The 18,577-nt window shown below is 35.4% G+C and overlaps 1 protein-coding gene across 4 annotated transcripts in view; it reads right to left on the reverse strand.

The window, feature by feature from the left end:
* The window catches only part of CRB1 (crumbs family member 1, photoreceptor morphogenesis associated), a 214,579-nt gene that overhangs the window by 162,333 nt on the left and 33,669 nt on the right, over positions 1 to 18,577 (reverse strand). For all 4 annotated transcript variants that reach the window (XM_011995678.1, XM_011995686.1, XM_011995671.1 and 1 more), the window contains exon 2: positions 202 to 783. In XM_011995678.1, coding sequence (XP_011851068.1) covers positions 202 to 783 — 582 coding nt within the window. The remainder of the gene's footprint in view (positions 1 to 201; positions 784 to 18,577) is intronic.

Consider the following 18,577-nt stretch of genomic DNA (forward strand, 5'->3'; position numbering starts at 1 on the left):
GTGACAGCAGGCAACCACTTAGAATTCAGTGCATTCAGTGGGTTTTCAATAGTTTAGGAAGTTTCTATCTAGTGATTGATTCCTGTCAAGAACTTGGCCGTTTTCATAAATAATTGTATGAAAAATAAAATGTCACCTCTGCTTCTGCCACTTAGAGAGAGCTAATTACACCATCTGCGATTCAGATATGATCACACTTACCAGAATAATCGCGGGGACAGATACAAGTATATCTTCCTATTTCATTGAGGCACGTAGCCTCGTTCTTGCAGGGATCTGAAGCACATTCATCCACTTCCAAGTCGCAGTGTCTGCCTTGATATCCCGGGACACAGAAGCAGGAGTAGCCATCAATTCCATCCTGGCACACGGCCCCATTTTGGCAAGGGCTGGAAGCACACTCATCGTGATCTATCTCACAGAATCTTCCAGCATATCCAGCAGGGCAGATGCAGACAGGATAAATAGGGTCCTGATGGCAAACACCTCCATGTTGGCAGGAGTTCTTGCCACAGGAACCAATGGTAGTTTCACAGATTGTCCCACTGTACCCAGGAGGACATTTGCACAGAAAGCTCCTTTCGCCTGGGGTGTTCACACAAGTGGCACTTCCTTGACAGGGATTGGAGAAGCAAGGGTCTTTCACATTGTCACAGTCTTTGTCCACATTATTGGCTGTGCCTGAACAAGAACAATCATTGTCTTTTGAAAAACCTTTGCATGTAGAATTGTTTTGGCAAGAATTTGAGAGGCACCTGGTGTTGTTTTTATTGCAAAAGGAATCTGCAAGGAAATTAGAAAAGCACGAATAAATTTATAAATAATTGAGGACAGAGTTAAAAATCTTTCATTGTGACCTTTGTGCTGCCTCAACCAAACTCATTAATAAAATACATAGTTGGCTGCATCCTAATGAAAAAACTATGTCATATTCATTATTATACCTAGCACATTGTATGTACTTCCAGTGAGCAATGCAGTAATTTTCATAGTGATAATACCTTCAGAGCAAGACTTAAATGGACACAGAAAAAAGTTATAGGATTATTTTAATTATAATTGAAATTTAGTTCCCAGAGAAATTACCATAGGGAATTTTGTTTCCTGCTTTAACAGAAGACTTACATACAGGATAGTAAATTTTACTGGATGTAGAGTTTAATTGCTATTTTCAGACTAAATTATATAGGCTGCAAAACTGTTTCCTTGCAGTAAAGTTTGCCATCTACTGGCTATTACAAGAAATTCTACCACAGTGAGTTTCAGACTTTTTGTTTTCCCTCTTTTCCTTTCTTTTTTCTTTTTAAGAGCAACAGAACTCCTTCAAGGAAAATGTCATGAGGAAAATGTCAAGTGTACACAATTGGAAAGTAGATCTGCTCAGAAGAAGCAGGGGAAGGTCGCTTGCAGCCCAGTCAGACCAGTCTCCTGCCTCCCCTAGAGACACCTCCAAGGAGCTGGGGTTTGAGACCAGCAATTTGAAAACCTCTGCACAAGAGACAAGAAAATATTTTATATAGTTACTATAAGCAATTATTTCTATATTTGTATTAAGTATTTCTAGTGCTAAAATAAAGTTTTTTTTGTCTGCTGAGAAGTAAAAAGAAGTTTGGCCAGTTTTAAAGAAGATGAAAACCCAAATAATAGTAAATATATTTCTTGTGTTTGTGTGTATGCATCTGTGTGTGTATTTTCTAATAATTAAATTGACTTGGAAAACAGCCACATTGGTAATTTAGCTTCATTATGAGACCGAGTATGTTTATTTAGAACAATGAAACAGTGCAAGGTGCAAGACTTTCAGGGAAGAGCATGTTAATTTCTCTATTTTAAGTAATATTTATTTAATTTTCTGTATCAAGGACAAAGGAATAAATATTACTTAAAATAGAGAAATTAACATGCTCTTCCCTGAAAGTCTTGCACTTTGCACTTTTCTGTGAAACAGGTAATTCTCTAATTTAAAATCATCAATCAAGGATCTGAAAGTTGTATTCAGTGGATTTTATTATCAATCTCTTCATTGACTTTTCTATTTAGCAATCATAGGAGATTTACCAGTGAGCCAGGATAGTGCAGTGGAAAGGGGCAACAGATGGGTACCAGGCCTGCTCTGCCTCTCCCAGCCTCGGTTTCTGTTTTTTTTTTTTTTTTTGGTAAGAATTAAGTCACTAAATTTAAATGCTTTGCAGACACATCGTGTTTGATAAATGCTAGCTCTTAGTTTTATAAGATGTTGAGAAATAGTTTTGAGTTCTTGACAAAAATTTACTGAACAAGTGCAAAACATAGCAATAAAAATAATTAAAAAGGTACAAATCACTATTTTCACTGAAGGAATTTTATTTTAAGAAAGAAAAATGTGCAATTTTCTGTATTTTAGTAGAGATGGAGGTTTCACCATGTTGCCCCCAGGGTGGTCTCGAACTCCTGAGCTCAGGCAATCTGCCTGCCTCAGCCACCCAGGCCTCCCAAAGTGCTAGGATTACAGGCTTGAGCCACAGTCCCTGGCCTCTATAAATTTCGAGTACCATTTAAATGCTTGGCTCAGCAAAATGCTAGCTATGAAATTAGAGTTGTGATTACGACTTAGTTGTTCAGGGGATCTGCTGTATCTTTACGTTGCGCTCCATATCTATTTATTTATAACAAGTGCTCAGTATACATTTCTTGAGTATTAACTGTCAAAGCCATCGTTCTTACCTTAATGGTTTCTTTATGTAAAACTATGCATATGTATATGCGCACATATATATATTTAAATGTATGATTATTGATCCTTGATCTTTTTCAAAATTCTATTTAAATATCCTCTTATCATCAGTATGCTCAGTCTTTTCTTAAGATTTACTAACTTATTTCTCTTCCTAGCTCTCTAATTATATCTGTCTCTAGATCTCATTTTAACGATATTAACATCAAGAGTTAAATGTATCCTTTGTCAGCAGAAGGAAAGGAAGGAGGTGTAGATAGAACTCCTATTATTGCTCGTATCTGGGTTAAAATAGTAATTTTTAATATGCCTCGTATTTAGCTAGATAAACACTCCTCAACGTATCCTCGCTAATATATATAAAGTTATTCGGGAATTTCTTCATTGTTTTGGAACATGTATATTTCTGGTGTTTTTTTTCCTCAAACTGTTGAGACAGACAGGGACTTGTGGAAGTTGCTGCTAGGGATAGGAAGAGAATATGTCACCTGTGGTATGGAGTAATTTTTTTCAATATACATGGTTGGCATTACTTGAAAAAAATCGAGTAATTTTCTAAACACGTGAAGGCACAGTTTTTACATTTTAATTCTATAGTTATCTATATTTAGCCTATGTTTACCTAAATAATCAGAGCAGAATAGAGGAACTGTGAACACAAAATTTGATATTTCCAAAAAACTGAATGAATGGTGTCTTATATTGTTTCACCTAGAAGACTGACGATTTAATAAATATTTGCTATGCTTTGCTAATGAAATGTAATCAGAATGAAATAGGAGGTATAAACAATGCTACTAGAGACAGAACTGTCAAAATTTCCAGGTCTAAGAATGATAATTTATGAGAATAAAGTGGTTTGCTGAATTCTCTTTAGCCTGGCTTTCTGCAGAGAATGAAATTTAGTTCCAGGATTGGGGTGTGCAGGGAAGCAGTGCAGGAGGGGTATATCTTTAATCAGCACATAGCCAGAATGGCTTGCACATGGTAAGACAGTCAATAGAAATTTGTTGAATAATGAATGAGTGAGCAAGGAAACCTGAATTCTCATTTAAGCCTTACTGTAAAATTCTTACTTTGACCTCTTTTGATAAAATCAAGCAGAACAAATCATCAGTTAAATCACTTACTTTGATGTACAGTGTGATAGAATCCACATGGAGCAGTTAAAATAAGAAGTAGATGGGCTCCTTTAAGACCATTTTTCCTTTGTATTCCTACGGTATATGTGATCTTAAATACTAAATTGAGGCCAATTTAATATAGTCAGAAGAAGACATATTTATGGTAGACAGAGATTTAAATTTTGATTCTAGTATTTACCATCCCTGTGACTTTAAGAAAAAACATTGTCACTGAGCCTCAGTGTCCTGATTACTAAAGAAAATGATGTGGAGCCATATATATAGTGGATAAGCACATGAAGTTTGGTGCCTGGGTTTAAATCCTGGCTCTGCCACGTACTAAGTCTATGAGTTTTATCAAGATAATATCCCTGTGCCTCAGTTTCCATTTTTGTAAAAATGGCACCTATCTCATAGAGTTGTTATAAAGGGTTAAATTAATGAACATAAAATGCCTAACAGGGCTTGGCACAGAGTCAGCATTATCAATCATCATTGTTGTTTTCATTACTATTAGGAATAAAAGAGATAACATACATAAAGTTCCTTATAAGAATCAAGCATAAAGTAGTTTTTTAAAAAACATTATTTGCTTTTTCTTTCAATGCAGGGTCCAAAGTACATATATCTTGTTACTTGTCTATTGACTAGCAGAGTACCACGTACATAGTTGGTGCTTAGTAAACGCATATTTAACGAATGAATAAATTCAAGAAAATGAAACTATATCATATTGGAAAAAGAGTTTTGGGCGTTCTAAGAAATGCAAGTTTATCACTAGCACACGTTCTCTGAGAATCATACCCAATAATCTGGGCAGGTTTCCATCATCATCAACCACAATTAATAATCATGCAAACTCCTTGAAACACGACTTTCTTACTCCAGGTGAGAAGATTGGTTTTGGTCAAAATTCATTGGCATCACCTGTATCTCAATATCCCTATTCTACTACTAGCTCCTCTTTAGAAGGCCAGTGGCCTCAGTGGGAAAGTTTTCCATTAACATATTTTAAATCCCCTGTATCTGACAGGCACATTGCTATTTGCTTTTATATATAATTTCTGATCATTAGCATCATCACAGATGAAATCCAGTCCTGCCGGTTCAAAGGTTTCTTTTTCTCTCAAAGCATCCCCATGAGAATCAGAGCTTGTGGGTCCTCCTTTACACAGCCTACACACCTAAGCACAGGGTCTGGCTTGGATCAGGTCTTGGGCATTAGGGTTAGGTAGGGTAAGGGACCAAATGCACGTGCCTCAGGCTGCAATCATACACATTTACCTCATAGAAGATGCCCTGCCCTTTGTCATCCTTAGAACATGACTAAATGATGTAAGTTGTGAAGGTCATTTTTACTGTCAATCATGAAAAATTTTAATGAGAATCTAATTATATTCCTTTGACATTACATTTATTTAAAGCTAATCAGGCCTGAAATCACTGACCTTATTATAATCTATGTATATTTTAATAACCACAGGCTTTTGAATGACCCCTTTTACTATGGAATAGACTTATATTTTACTAGTTTCTTTGCCTGTAGCAAGTTGAAATTCTCACAGTAAAGCTAAAAATGTTCTGAACAAAGAGGAAAAAGTTTTTTCCCGCTTCATAAAGCCATGTTTTGAAGAACCGATCAATGATCAACAGATATAACTTCAATGTCAATTGTACAATGATAGTGCAGGAAAATTTAGCTACACAACACTTTTGTTCTAAAAGCAGATCCAAAAGTTTTAATATCTCTACTAGAGACTTATCAGTGTGCTAAGTTTTATTATACACAATGTTAAAAAAATAAGTGACATTTGTAAAATAAATGAAAATAGCCCTTCGAACTCTAGTTCATTCCATTGTACATCAAAATAGTATTGGCACTCAATATAAGAATGAAAATGATTAGAATAATCTAATTTTTCAATGTTATTTTTGATATTATAAAAATATCTCCAATTTATTGGTTCCTTTCATAACTCTTGTGTTTCATTTAATCCCTATAGAAAAATTATGGGATTGGAGGTATTACATCCATTTTATAAATATGGAATTGGGTTTCAGGAGGAATGTCAAATAACTTTCCCAAGGTTGTGCATCTAATATGTGCTAGGTCAGGATGCCCAGAGTTTAAAACATTTATGTGAAAAAAATCCAAATGAAAAGACAGAGTCATAAAAAGAAACATCTAAAACATTATCTAGATCGGCATTTTCTAAACATTAATGTTCATATGAACTGCTGAGGATCTTGTTAACCTTGCAGATTCAGGGGGAATGGGGCCTCAGACTTGGCATTTCTGATAAGCTCCTAAGTAATACCGATGCTGTTGGTCCACATACTACACTTAAATAGCAAGCATCTATACCAGTGCTGTCTAATGGAAGTATAATGTGAGCTACATATGGAAAGTTAAGTCTTCCGTAACCATGTTAACAACGAAAAACAGGTAAATTAATTTTAAATATTTAACCAAATATGTATAAAGCATTATATTTCAATATGTAATTTGTATAAAAATTATTATTATTATTATGTGAGACAGAGTCTCACTCTGTCACCCAGGCTGGAGTGCAGTGGCACGATCTCGGCTCACTGCAACCTCTGCCTCCTGGGTTCAAGGTATTCTCATGCCTCAGCCTCCCAAGTAGCTGGGATTCCAGGGATGTGCCACCCTGCCCAGCTAATTTTTTCTATTTTTAGTAGAGATGGGGCTTGTCTCGAACTCCTGGCTTCAAGTGATCTGTCTGCCTCAGCCCTGCAACATGCTAGGATTACAGGTGTGAGCCACCGTACCTGGCCAGTGTAAAAATTATTAATGAAATATTTACACTTTTTAACATTAAGCCTTTGAAATACTCTGTGTATTTTACACTTATAGCACACTTAACTCTAGTCACTTTTCAAGTGCTCAGAAGCCTTATGTGATTAATGGCTACTGTATTGGATAGTGCAGCGCTCAACAGTTCTCTCACATTTTTGTAGAGAACTAAAGTCTAGAAAAATAATGTGTGGTTATGAGTAAGACATTATTCCTCCAGAATTTAAATTATCTTCTTTATGACATTCTTCTCATAGTAGCCATGAATAAAAATATCTTGAAATACTTTCTGAGAGTTTAACTGTGATATATATTGAAATTGTTAGAAGTCCAATGCAAGGCATGCTTTTCCCATTAATCCTCTTCATATTTTTACATGCTCCTTGAGCTCCTGGCCTGAGCAGCCACAGAATTTATTATTGTTAAGACACAATTTAATACTTATCTATATGCATCCTAAAGTGTTCTTCATGCCATATATGAAGACTTGTCCTTACAATTAGCAAACAAACTCCTTAAGTTCAGGAACTATAACATATGCTTTTCAGTATGCCTGTATGTATGAGGTATGTATTTGGTTTTGATAACATTTTGAATACCACCTTCTAATAGTAAAATAAATATATGATGATTGCATGCTTTGCTGATTCATTGGTTTTATCCCAGGGAAATTTGTTTCACTCACTCTATGGCTCACTATGCTTGAACAAAGAGAGAATGATTTGTTTCTGTCAGGTGATTTGAAGTTGTGGATCAAATTTGGGGAAAACCCAGGTTACTGTGGTTACTGGATAACTTGGAAGTCATCATGAATATATTTTTTATTTTCTCTTTATTCAGCTAAAAGCCCCATGGCAATGAGCGCAACAACTACGATGTCATTGTGCCTTTGGTCTGGATAAGATTTTTCAAGAGTTTGTGAATGGCTCCTTGCCCAGCCTGTTCTGGCACATGCTGTTCTGAGCAGGGCCTTGGTGAATACAGACATGCCTCAGCTCATGCGCACAGCCCCATGGCACACATAGAGAATGGGTCTTGATCTCCCAGGGATCCATTTGGCAAACTCTACCCCAGAAGGCTATGGCAAGTGATATGTAATGAATTCCGAGGCTTCATTGCAGAGCACAAAACACCAGGGAAATAAGAAAGCTCGTACTGTTTGAAATCAGAGGGAAGGAGATGCGTGGTTCCTGACATCCTTCTGAGAGTTGAAAGAGAATATCTGATATTTTAAATTGACAGTTTAACTGAATAGAAAAGAACAAAAGTATAAGGATAGTTCCTATTGTAGAAAATACATGAGACATCATACCTTAAATGAAATCATTCTTGCACATATATGGCCATTTCAAATCAATTAATTTAATTAATAGTTTAATAAGAATGTTTTACTTGATATGATAATTTAGTTTTAAAAATAAATCCCATATACTACTCAACATTGTATATCTCTATAGTATACAGAATAGAATAGATAATTAACAACTCACTATTAAACTCAACCAAGCAAGCTTGATCTCCATCTTCCTCTGTTTAACTACTTAACTAAATTTAAGCCTTCCATCTTTCTTTCTCTTGAAAAATTATATCCTGCCTTCCACCATCTACTCCTGTACCATATCCCTGTCATAAATTCCCCTTGGTCTTTCACTTTTAAGGGCTCTTGAAGGATGCTTGTGTACAAAAGGGAGGCCTTTGCTTTTTTCTATGTCAGTTTTTATGATACTAAAATTTAATAAATTCAAAAAATTTACTAAACTTCTCCATGTAACACCTAGTGAATTATAAGTCAAATAGGGACCGTGTCTATTCTGGGGCACACTGAATAGCCTAATAAAGGATGAGTATTCAGACTCCATTAGTTAGAGTAAGAAAAGCTCCACCTGTCAGGGAGCCCAACAGGTGAAATAATAGTGTATATGAAGTATTAGTAAAGCAAGAACCCTTGAGTGATCTATATCAGAGTGAACACACTTTTTCATGAGGACTATTTACGGTATTCCAATTTTTGGTGAATACTATAAAGTACATCTCTTTAAGACTATTTCAATTTCCTGTGTAGAAATAAAGTAAGGATGCTATCAATTATTTCCTGAAGTAAAGGAGCCTAAGAGCTGATCGGCTAAGGCCGGGTCTTTATAGAATAATTAACCATTTAATCTTTACAAAATAAAAGCAAGATTTTAAGCCTTTCATCAAATAAGCCAACTAATATTCATCCTCCAAGAGGATGCTAATCCTGTGGGATAAAAGGGGTTAAGAGGCCCTTAAAGAATCTGTTTACCTCAGGTCTATTTCTAAAGCACCCTATCATGTTGTTATAGAAACCATTTGCGGCTAAAAATCTCCCATCATGATTATTGCTATAGTAACCACCAAAAGACAAGAAGCCAGTTTTTCATCCATTTGCCATCATCTCCCCCTGCCCAAGATAGTTTTGTTTCTAAATCCTCCTATGTTGCTGGAAACACAGGGGAAAAAAGAGTAAACAAATTAAATGGGTGAGAAAAAAAGAAAGAGAGAAATGATGACACATTACGAGCAATAAACTGATCCTAAACATTTTGTTTACATTCAGAGAGAAAACAAATTGTAATTACATAGACAAACTAGTTTTTAAATTGGTGACCAAATCTCTGTATTTCCATTGTTTGAACTCATATGTATTAATAAAGTATATTTTCAAATAGGAGAATATTTTAAAAACATTCTCCCCCCCCTTTTTTTTTTTTGAGATGGAGTCTCTGTCACCCAGGCTGAGGTGTAGTGGCGTGATCTCGGCTCACTGAAACCTCTGCCTCCCAGGTTCAGGCAATTCTCCTGCCTCAGTCTCCCAAGTAGCTGGGACTACAGGCACCTGCCACCACGCTTGGCTAATTTTTTTTGTATTTTTAGTAGAGACAGGGTTTCACTATGTTGGCCAGGCTGCTCTTGAACTCCTGACCTCGTGATCTGCCCACCTCAGCCTCCCAAAATTATCCCATTTTTAAAGCCATCATTAAGCATTTTAGAGAATTTCCCAATAATACACCTTTGTTTAATATTGTCTCTTTTAGTGTAAAGTAAGGTGATTTTCCTATAATCATTTATTAGAAGATATTATCAGGTCCTAATACAGTCTCATATTTAAAAAGTCAACTTTTGATTATCATTTGCTTATAATGAGAACGTTCAAAAACTTCTCTTTGAAGCATATAATACATTGTTGTTAACTCTAGTCATCCTCCTTTTCAACAGAACACCAGAACTTATCCTCCTGTTTAACTGTAACTTTGCACCCATTGGCCAATCTCTCCTATCCCCCCTTGTTCCTTAACCTCCCCATCTTCTGGCAAGTACTATTCCACTGTCTACTTCCATGAAAACTACTTTTTAGATTCCACATGTGAGTGAAATCATGAGCTATCTGTCTTCCCGTGCCTGACTTATTTTACTTAACATAATGTCATCCAGGTTCATCCATGTTGCTGGAAATGACAGCATTTTATTGTTTTATGACTGAATAATATTCCCTTGTGATAGCACTTTTTAAATCCATTTATCCATTGATGAGCACTTAGGTTGATTCCATTTTGGTTATTGTGAATGGTACTACAGTAAACATAGGAGTGCAGATATCTCTTCAAAGTATCTACTTCATTTTCTTTGGATGTATACACAGTAGTGGGATTGCTGGATCATATGGTAGTTCTATTTTTATTTTTTGAGGAAACTCCAAACTATTAATATTTTCCAAAATGACTGTACTCATTTATATTCCCACCAGCAGAGCGCAAAGTTTCTCTTTTTTCCATATCCTCACCAACACTTGTTATCTTTTGATTTTTTGACAGTAGTCATTCTAATTGGAATGAGGTGAAAATTTCTGTCATCTTGATTTGCCTTTCCCTGATGATTTCTGATGTTGAACATCTTTTTTTCATATATCTGTTGGCCATTTGTATGTCTTTTTTTGGAAAATATCTACTCAAGTCTTTTGCTCATTTTTTGATGGGTTTAACTTTTGTTGTTGGTGTTGAGCTTCTTATATATTTTGGATATTAACCCCTTAATAGATGTACAGTTTTCAAATATTTTCTCTCATTCTATAGGTTGCCTCTTTGCCCTATTGATTATTCCTTTTGCTGTGCAGAAGCTTTTTAGTTTGATGGAATCCTATTTGTCTATATTTGCTTTTGTTGCTTGGACTTTTGAGGTTTTATTTAAAAAAAAAAAAAAATCCTTACCTAGACCAATGTCACAGAGCTTTTCCCCTATGTTTTCTTTTAGTAGTTTCATTTCAGGTCTTATGTTTAAGTCTTTAATCAATTTTGAGTTGATTTTTGTAGATGGTGAGAGATAGGAGTCTAGTTTCATTGTTCTGCATGTGGATATGCAGTTTACCCAGTTCCATTTATTGAAAAGGCTGTCCTTTCCCCATTGTCTACACTTGGCACTGTTGTCAAAAATCAGTGGGTCGTAGATGCAGGGATTTATTTCTGGGCTCTCTATTCAGTTCATTAGTCTACGTGTCTATTTTTATGCCATTTACCATGCTGTTTTGGTTACTCTAGCCTTTTGGTATATTTTGAAGTCAGGTCATGTGATGTTTCCAAACTTGTTATTTTTGCTCAAGATTGCTTTGGTAATTTGGGGCCTTTTGTGGTTGCACACAAATTTTAGGATTTTTTTTTTTTCTCATTTTGGGAAGATTGTCGTTGGTTCTCTTTTTGGTTGTTTGTTTTTTATTTTTTTTGTTTTGTTTTGTTTGTTTTTTTGAGGAGGAGTCTCACTCTGTTGCCCAGGCTGGAGTGCAAAGGCGTGATCTCGGCTCACTGCAACCTCCGCCTCCCAGGTTCAAGTGACTGTCCTGCCTCTGCCTCCCCAGTAGCTGGGATTACAGGTGCCTGCCACCATACCAAGCTAATTTTTGTATTTTTAGTAGAAATGGGGTTTCACCATGTTGGTCAGGCTGGTCTCGAACTCCTGACCTCAGGTGATTCACCCACCTCAGCCTCCCAAAGTGCTGGGATTACAGGCATGAGCCACCGCGCCCCACCTGTCATTGGTAATTTGATAGAGATGGCACTGAATCTGTAGCTGCAGAGGTGTACATTGGGTTGTATGGACATTTTAACAGTATTATTTCTTCTGATCCATGAACATGAGATATATATGTCTTCTTCAGTTTCCTTAATGTTTTTTAGTTTTCATTGAAGAGATCTTTCACCTCCTTTGTTAAATTTATTACTAGGCATTCTGGGATTTTTTTTTCTTTTTTGTAGCTATTGTCAGTGAAATTGCTTTCTTGCTTTCTTTTCAGACAATTCACTATTGGTGTATAGAAACGTCACTGATTTTTGTACGTTGATTTTACATCTTGAAACGTTACTGAGCTTGTTTATTAATTTTCATGGTTTTTTGGTGAAGTCATTGGGGTATTCTCCATATAATATCATGGTATCTGTAAATGGAGACAGTTTGCTTCAATGAATTTTAAAGTTTGAATGTGACATTAAATTTTGACACCATTTTGTGTAAAAATGGCATGTATAAATTAAACCAAACATAATTACTTTTTTTGTTTTCTTGTCTCAGATTTCATCTCTTAATATTCACTTTCCTGTGTATTAATAACAAGCAAATTTTATAGTTGGAGTTTATGGTGCTTTGGTTCTTATATTCCAACAGACACATATAAAAATCTTGACTTTGAAATAGTTTAAAATCAGAGTTTTGAACCAAAGCTCATGTGATGAAGATACGATGCAAGAATGATGATGGCAATGATGTTTAAAACCCCTGCACCCCAGTGAAGATCTTAGATATATCTAGGGTTACTTCTTAAACCAAAACCTGTAGCAATGATGCACTGAGTAGAAAAAACATTGTTGTAAATAAAAGGCTAATCTTCAAAAATATGAAGTCAGAATAAGCTTTATACATGGCTATTGACCTCAATTCACCTCTAAGATTATCGTTTTAGAATGTTAGTGTAAGAAACAATTGTTACATTTTAAACATTTTATTTGAAAAGAAATAATTTAAATTATTCAATTAAGTGTTGGCCATTTTCAGGATACTGAATTCACCCAAAACAAAAATAAAAATGCATCTAGTCACTCAAATTCGAGCAAGTTACTTTGAATAAACTGAACTCAACTCATTGCACCTGAAGGTTATTTTTAATTAAGCACATTATTTAGGAAAGTCTAAACAAATATGTGGAAGTTGATGCAAACACTTCTTTGCATCAGTTCGTTGACTTTGTTTGGATATTTATATTCATGAAGTATAATTTCACTCTTAGAGAGTCTATATGAATGCAAAAATTAGATGTCGTTTCTGATACTTTTCTCCACACATGTGGATTTTTGTACCCCTCAGCACGTTTTGCTTTCCATCTGTTTATTTTAGTTTTATGCAGGCACAGCTTTAGAGCTGAGTGAAAGAAATTGTCTGAAACTGTGTCTTTGGCTGAACTGTGTGACATAGCATTTATAGTCAACCCCAAGCTTTTCCAAAATTTGTTATGATGAGATAATAAATAGTTCATATGTGTAAAATAGTGCTTAACACAAAGACACACAGGAAATATTTAATGCCTTTCTGTGAAACCAAACTAGTTTGGCCATTGCGATGGAATGACAGGGTAGCTAGTACAAGACTTGCCCTCCTGATGTAAACAACTAAAAAAAAGGTAGGAAATAAATGAGGTTTCTATTTTTGGGAACTGAGCACTGTTAGTGCAGAACTGTGATTTTTGCTAGACGTGAAACACACATGAATACAACAGCAATATCCTGGGATTTGGATTTGGAATTGCTTTTGTGCTGTGGGCACAGTACAATGAGATGAGCAGCAATGTTTCTGAGCTGAAGAGGATGAGGTCAGAGTCATAGGCAGCAGTAGCAATTAGAGTGTATAGGCCAGAGCACCAGAGAAGAAACAGCCACTCAGAGGATGGGCTCGAAAGACTCATTAATCATCATGGGTCTTTGAGGGGCCTCGCAGATATCATCTGCTGAGAGATTGAGAGATAAACAAAAATGTCAAAAATTAGAGAGTTGGAGTTCCAGCTCAGCCAGTATGGAGAGACATGACACTAAACATCTCAAGCATTGAGAAACCAGAAAGGCCTTTCTTTAGGAGTAAAGACCACACTACACAGAGAGAAAGATGCCATACATTCAAAAACAAAATAAAAGCATTCAAAGAATAAAATCAAGATTTACAGGGAAAAAACATATTTTAGCTGCCTGCCAGAACAAAATTCCAAATCATTTAAAGGAAGCTAACATAATCAGGAACACCTGAATATCCAATATACAATAAAAATTACATCTGAGAAGCAGAAAAGTATAACCTATAAACAAGAAAAAAGTCAATATAAATAAATACTGAAATGACATAACTATTGAAATTAGCATGCAAGAACTTAATATTTTTCAAGGACTTAAATAAAAGAATAAATATGAGTAAACAATGAGAAAACTTTGCAGAGAAATGAAAACTATAAGAAAGACCTAATGAAAATTTCAGAATTGAAAAGTAAAATATCTGAAATGAAGAATATTCTTGATGGGCTGAAGAGTACATTGGAACCAGAGAAGGAAGGATTCACATATCTGAAGACAATTAACACAAATTACATAATCTGAAGAATGGAAAGAAAAAATATTTCAAAAAACTGCAGAGAGCTGCAGTGATCTGTGGGATAATTCCAAGTAGGTTCCCATATAATTACAGTACCAGAGGGAGAGGAGAAAAAGAACAGGGAGGAAAAATATTTTGAATTAATAATGGTCAAATATTTCCCAAATTTGGTGGAAGATGTCAACTTATAGATTCAAGAATCTTAGCAAATTTTTTTTTATTTTAGGTTTTTTTTTTTATTATACTTTAAGTTCTAGGGTACATGTGCACAACGTGCAGGTTTGTTACATATGTATACATGTGCCATGTTGGTGTGCTGCACCCATTAACTTGTCATTTACATTAGGTATATCTCCTAATGCTAACCCTCCCCGCTCCCCCAACCCCACGACAGGCCCCGGTGTGTGGTGTTCCCCTTGCTGTGTCCAAGTGTTCTCGTTAGCAAATCTTAATCAGGGTTAATACAAGAAAAATTATACCTAAGCACATTTTAGTAAGACATGGCCTCGTTGCTTTGAAAGCTTATCCTCTCTTGGGAGAGAGAGAGAGAGATACAAATAAATAAGATAAGGTAGGAAGTCCTAGAGATGTTTACACAGTGCTGAGGAGCCCAAGGGCACCAGAAACAGTGAAGAGGCAACAGAGGGAGTTTATTTAAATTGTTTTTGAAGACCTGATTGAGAGGAAGAAACAGGTGCATGAAGAAAATTTTTTTTCAAGTTATAAAACTTGAAGTTATCTCTTTTATAAGATTTTAGCAGAAAGTCATGGAAGTAGATATAATTTTTGTTTCTGAATTCTTATGTAAATGTATATTTATTAATATATATAGTTTTAATATATGCATGTGTATAAATATAAGCACATGTACACATATTTACATTATATGTAACATATATAATTGTTGTAATTTATCCAGCTGCCATCTATTGAGGTGTCAGGTGGTGTATATATATTTTCTTAAGTAATTGGCATGGAAAACTCTAAAGTAACATCAATATGAACCTCTTACAGAGGGGAAAAGATTTACTGAGTATATTAGTCTGTTCTCACACTGCTAATAAAGACATCCCCGAGACTGGGTAATTTATAAAGGAGAGAGGTTTAATTGTCTCACAGTTCTGCATGCCTGGGGAGGCCTTGGGAAACTTATAGTCGTGGCAGAAGAGGAAACAAACATGTCCTTCTTCACATGGCATCAGCAAGAAGTGCCAAACAAAAGGGGGAAGAGCTCCTTATAAAATCGTCAGATCTCCTGAGAACTCATTCCCTTTCATGAGAACAGCAGCATGCAGGTAACTGGCCCCGTATGATTCAATTACCTCCCACTGGCTCCTTCCCACGACACGTGGGGATTATGGGAACTACAATTCAAGATGAGATTTGGGTGGAGACACAGCCAAACCATATCATTGAGTGTAATACACCCTTTATTAAGAAGCAGAAACGTAATTATTCTCCTGGATTATCTGACTCCAAAGTTCATACTCTTTCCTCTATATCAGGCTCTCTTTCCATCACTAGTCACATAACTACAGACAAGTTGCTTTATTTACTTTAGCCTTAGTTTCACCAAATATAGAATAAGGATAGCAAAAAGTTTTCTAAGTTGGTCTTTGAACAAAATAAAAAGTTAGTAAAATGCTTCTAGCATAGAGCGTGACACTTCCAGGAAGATCAATTAATTATACATTCACTTCTATTCCCTCTCACTTCCAATTTCCCAACTGGAATATGTGCCCTGTAGGGTAGAGAAAGTACCTTATTCTTTCTTGTAGTTCCTCTGCCCATCACAGAGCCTGGCTTATAAAGTTGCTTAAATATGTTTGATGAAGGCAGACAAGTCTATACTAATTGCAGTTAAACAATGTAATACCAACTCACTATGATTCTACTCTAGCCTTGTTGACACTGATTATCAGAATGTCTGAAATTAAGACTATTCAGAAGACTAACATATTGATAGTATATATAGTTCCTTAAGGAGAAGTCTTCAATAATTTGCATGGATTTACATCAATATTTTGTCAATAAAGAATTTGTTCTGTATCATACTACAAAATAAGAGCACCAAAAAGAATTGTTTTTGTAGATATAATTCATCTGCTTTACAGTCTCTTTTCTGAGAAAATTATTGTTTCCAAAATTTGATCTGAATTTATAAATGTACGGGGTCTTGATTTTACATTGGCTTATGCATGCACATTATTTTTCTTGTAATTTCTAGTTTTTTGTTTGTTTGTTTGTTTGTTTTTGAGACGCAGTCTCGTAGTCCTGCCGTGTTGCCCAGGCTAGAGTGCAGCAGCACGATCTTGGTTCACTGCAAGCTCCGCCTCCTGGGTCCATGCCATTCTACTGCCTCAGCGCCCCGTATAGCTGGGACGACAGGCGCCTGCCACCACGCCCGGCTAATTTTTTGTATTTTTAGTAGAGACAGGGTTTCACTGTGTTAGCCAGGATGGTCTCGATCTCCTGACCTCATGATCTGCCTGCCTCGGCCTCCCAAAGTGCTGGGATTACAGGCGTGAGCCACCACGCCCAGCCGTAAATTTCTCTCAATATGTGGATTCCAGTGTTATACTTATGGAAGTAGGACAGCAACAGAAGAAACGAAAGGAGAAAAGAATGCAGAATCAATTAAACAGGTGTTATGTTAGTCCATATACCAACCAGAAACTCTGTGTGTGTGTATGTGTGTGTGTGTGAGCAAAGACATAGTAAGACAGTTAAATTCAAAGATCTTCTGTAGAAGACCACAGTAGTCTAATGAACAAACTATGAAATGTGAATAATACATAGGAATAGAACAATCTGGCCTGTTCATCTCTTGTGCAATTGTGAATTATTTATATAAATATACATACTCACACTGATGAATATATGTGAGTATAAACATATAAAATATGTGTGTCATTGTGTGTATATCTGTATATATGATTTACAGTATATACATACAACATATATACATATACACATTTGTGTATAAACATATATACTGTATATTTTTATATACCTGCATATATAAATGTATGTATATATACCCACATATATACATATATGTAGATACTGTAAATCCTATATATACACAAAAACACACATATTTTATATGTTTATAAATTTTTGTTTTTTATTTATTTGTTTACATAAAAGCATTTGTTATATTGTGAAATGCTAAACATATATAGGGAATGATTTTTAGTAGTAATCACTATTATCATAACAGTTCATATTTATCAAGGACCTATTAAACTAGACATTTTAAATTTTAATCCTCATGACACAACCAAGAAATAAATCTTATTATTCTCTCTCTTTTACAAAAAGATATGCTAAAGCATCATCACTATCATTATAGTAAAAATGACATTCACGAATATAGGTAACATTTATTAAGTTCAAACTGTTTACTAGCACTTTTTAAAATTTTTTTATATAGATTAGTTCATTTAATCTTCATAATAATCTTACAATGTACAACCTATCATTATTCCTGTTTTGTAGATGATAAATAGTAAAACAGAGAGGTTTTGTTTCTTAACTTTTATTTTAGATACAGGGAGTACATGTGCAGGTTTGTTATATGGGAATATTCCGTGATACTGAGGACTGGAGTAAGGATCCCATCACCTAGGTAGTAAGTATAGTACCCAATAGGTAACTTTTATCCCATGCCCCTCCACCCCAAGTAGTCCACAGTGTCTATCATTCCCATATTTATGTCCTTGTATGCTTAATGTTTAGCTCCTACTTATAAGTGAGAAAATTTAGTATTTTACTTTCTATTTTCGCATTCATTTGCTTAGGATTATGGCCTCCAGCTCCATCCATGTTGCTGCAAATAATGTGATTTCATTTTTTATTGCTGTATAGTATTCCATGGTATATACGTACCCGTTTTATTCATCCTATCTACCATCAATAGGTACTTGGGTTGATTTCATGTATTTACTATTGTGAATAGTGAAGCAATGAATATAGAAGTGCATGTATCTCTTTGGTAGACTGATTAATTTTCTTTGGGGTATTTACCCAGAAAATGAGATTGCTGGGTTAAATGGTAGTTCGAACAGAGAGTTTAAGTGACTTGTTCAAAGTCACATAGCTAGTAAGTGGAAGGGCCAGGGAGAGAGAGAATCCAGAATGTTCCCAAGTTATATAGTTAAGTTATAATGGACCAGAGCCTGCTGTGAGCCTTGGGGCTCTGACCTACTGCATCATAATACCTCCAGTACTAATACATTAATGAGTAACTCATCATCCACAACTGTAAATCATCTACCCATCAGT

This window comes from Mandrillus leucophaeus, unplaced genomic scaffold (assembly GCF_000951045.1).
Source record: "Mandrillus leucophaeus isolate KB7577 unplaced genomic scaffold, Mleu.le_1.0 Scaffold1132, whole genome shotgun sequence".
Taxonomy (NCBI): Eukaryota; Metazoa; Chordata; class Mammalia; order Primates; family Cercopithecidae; genus Mandrillus; species Mandrillus leucophaeus.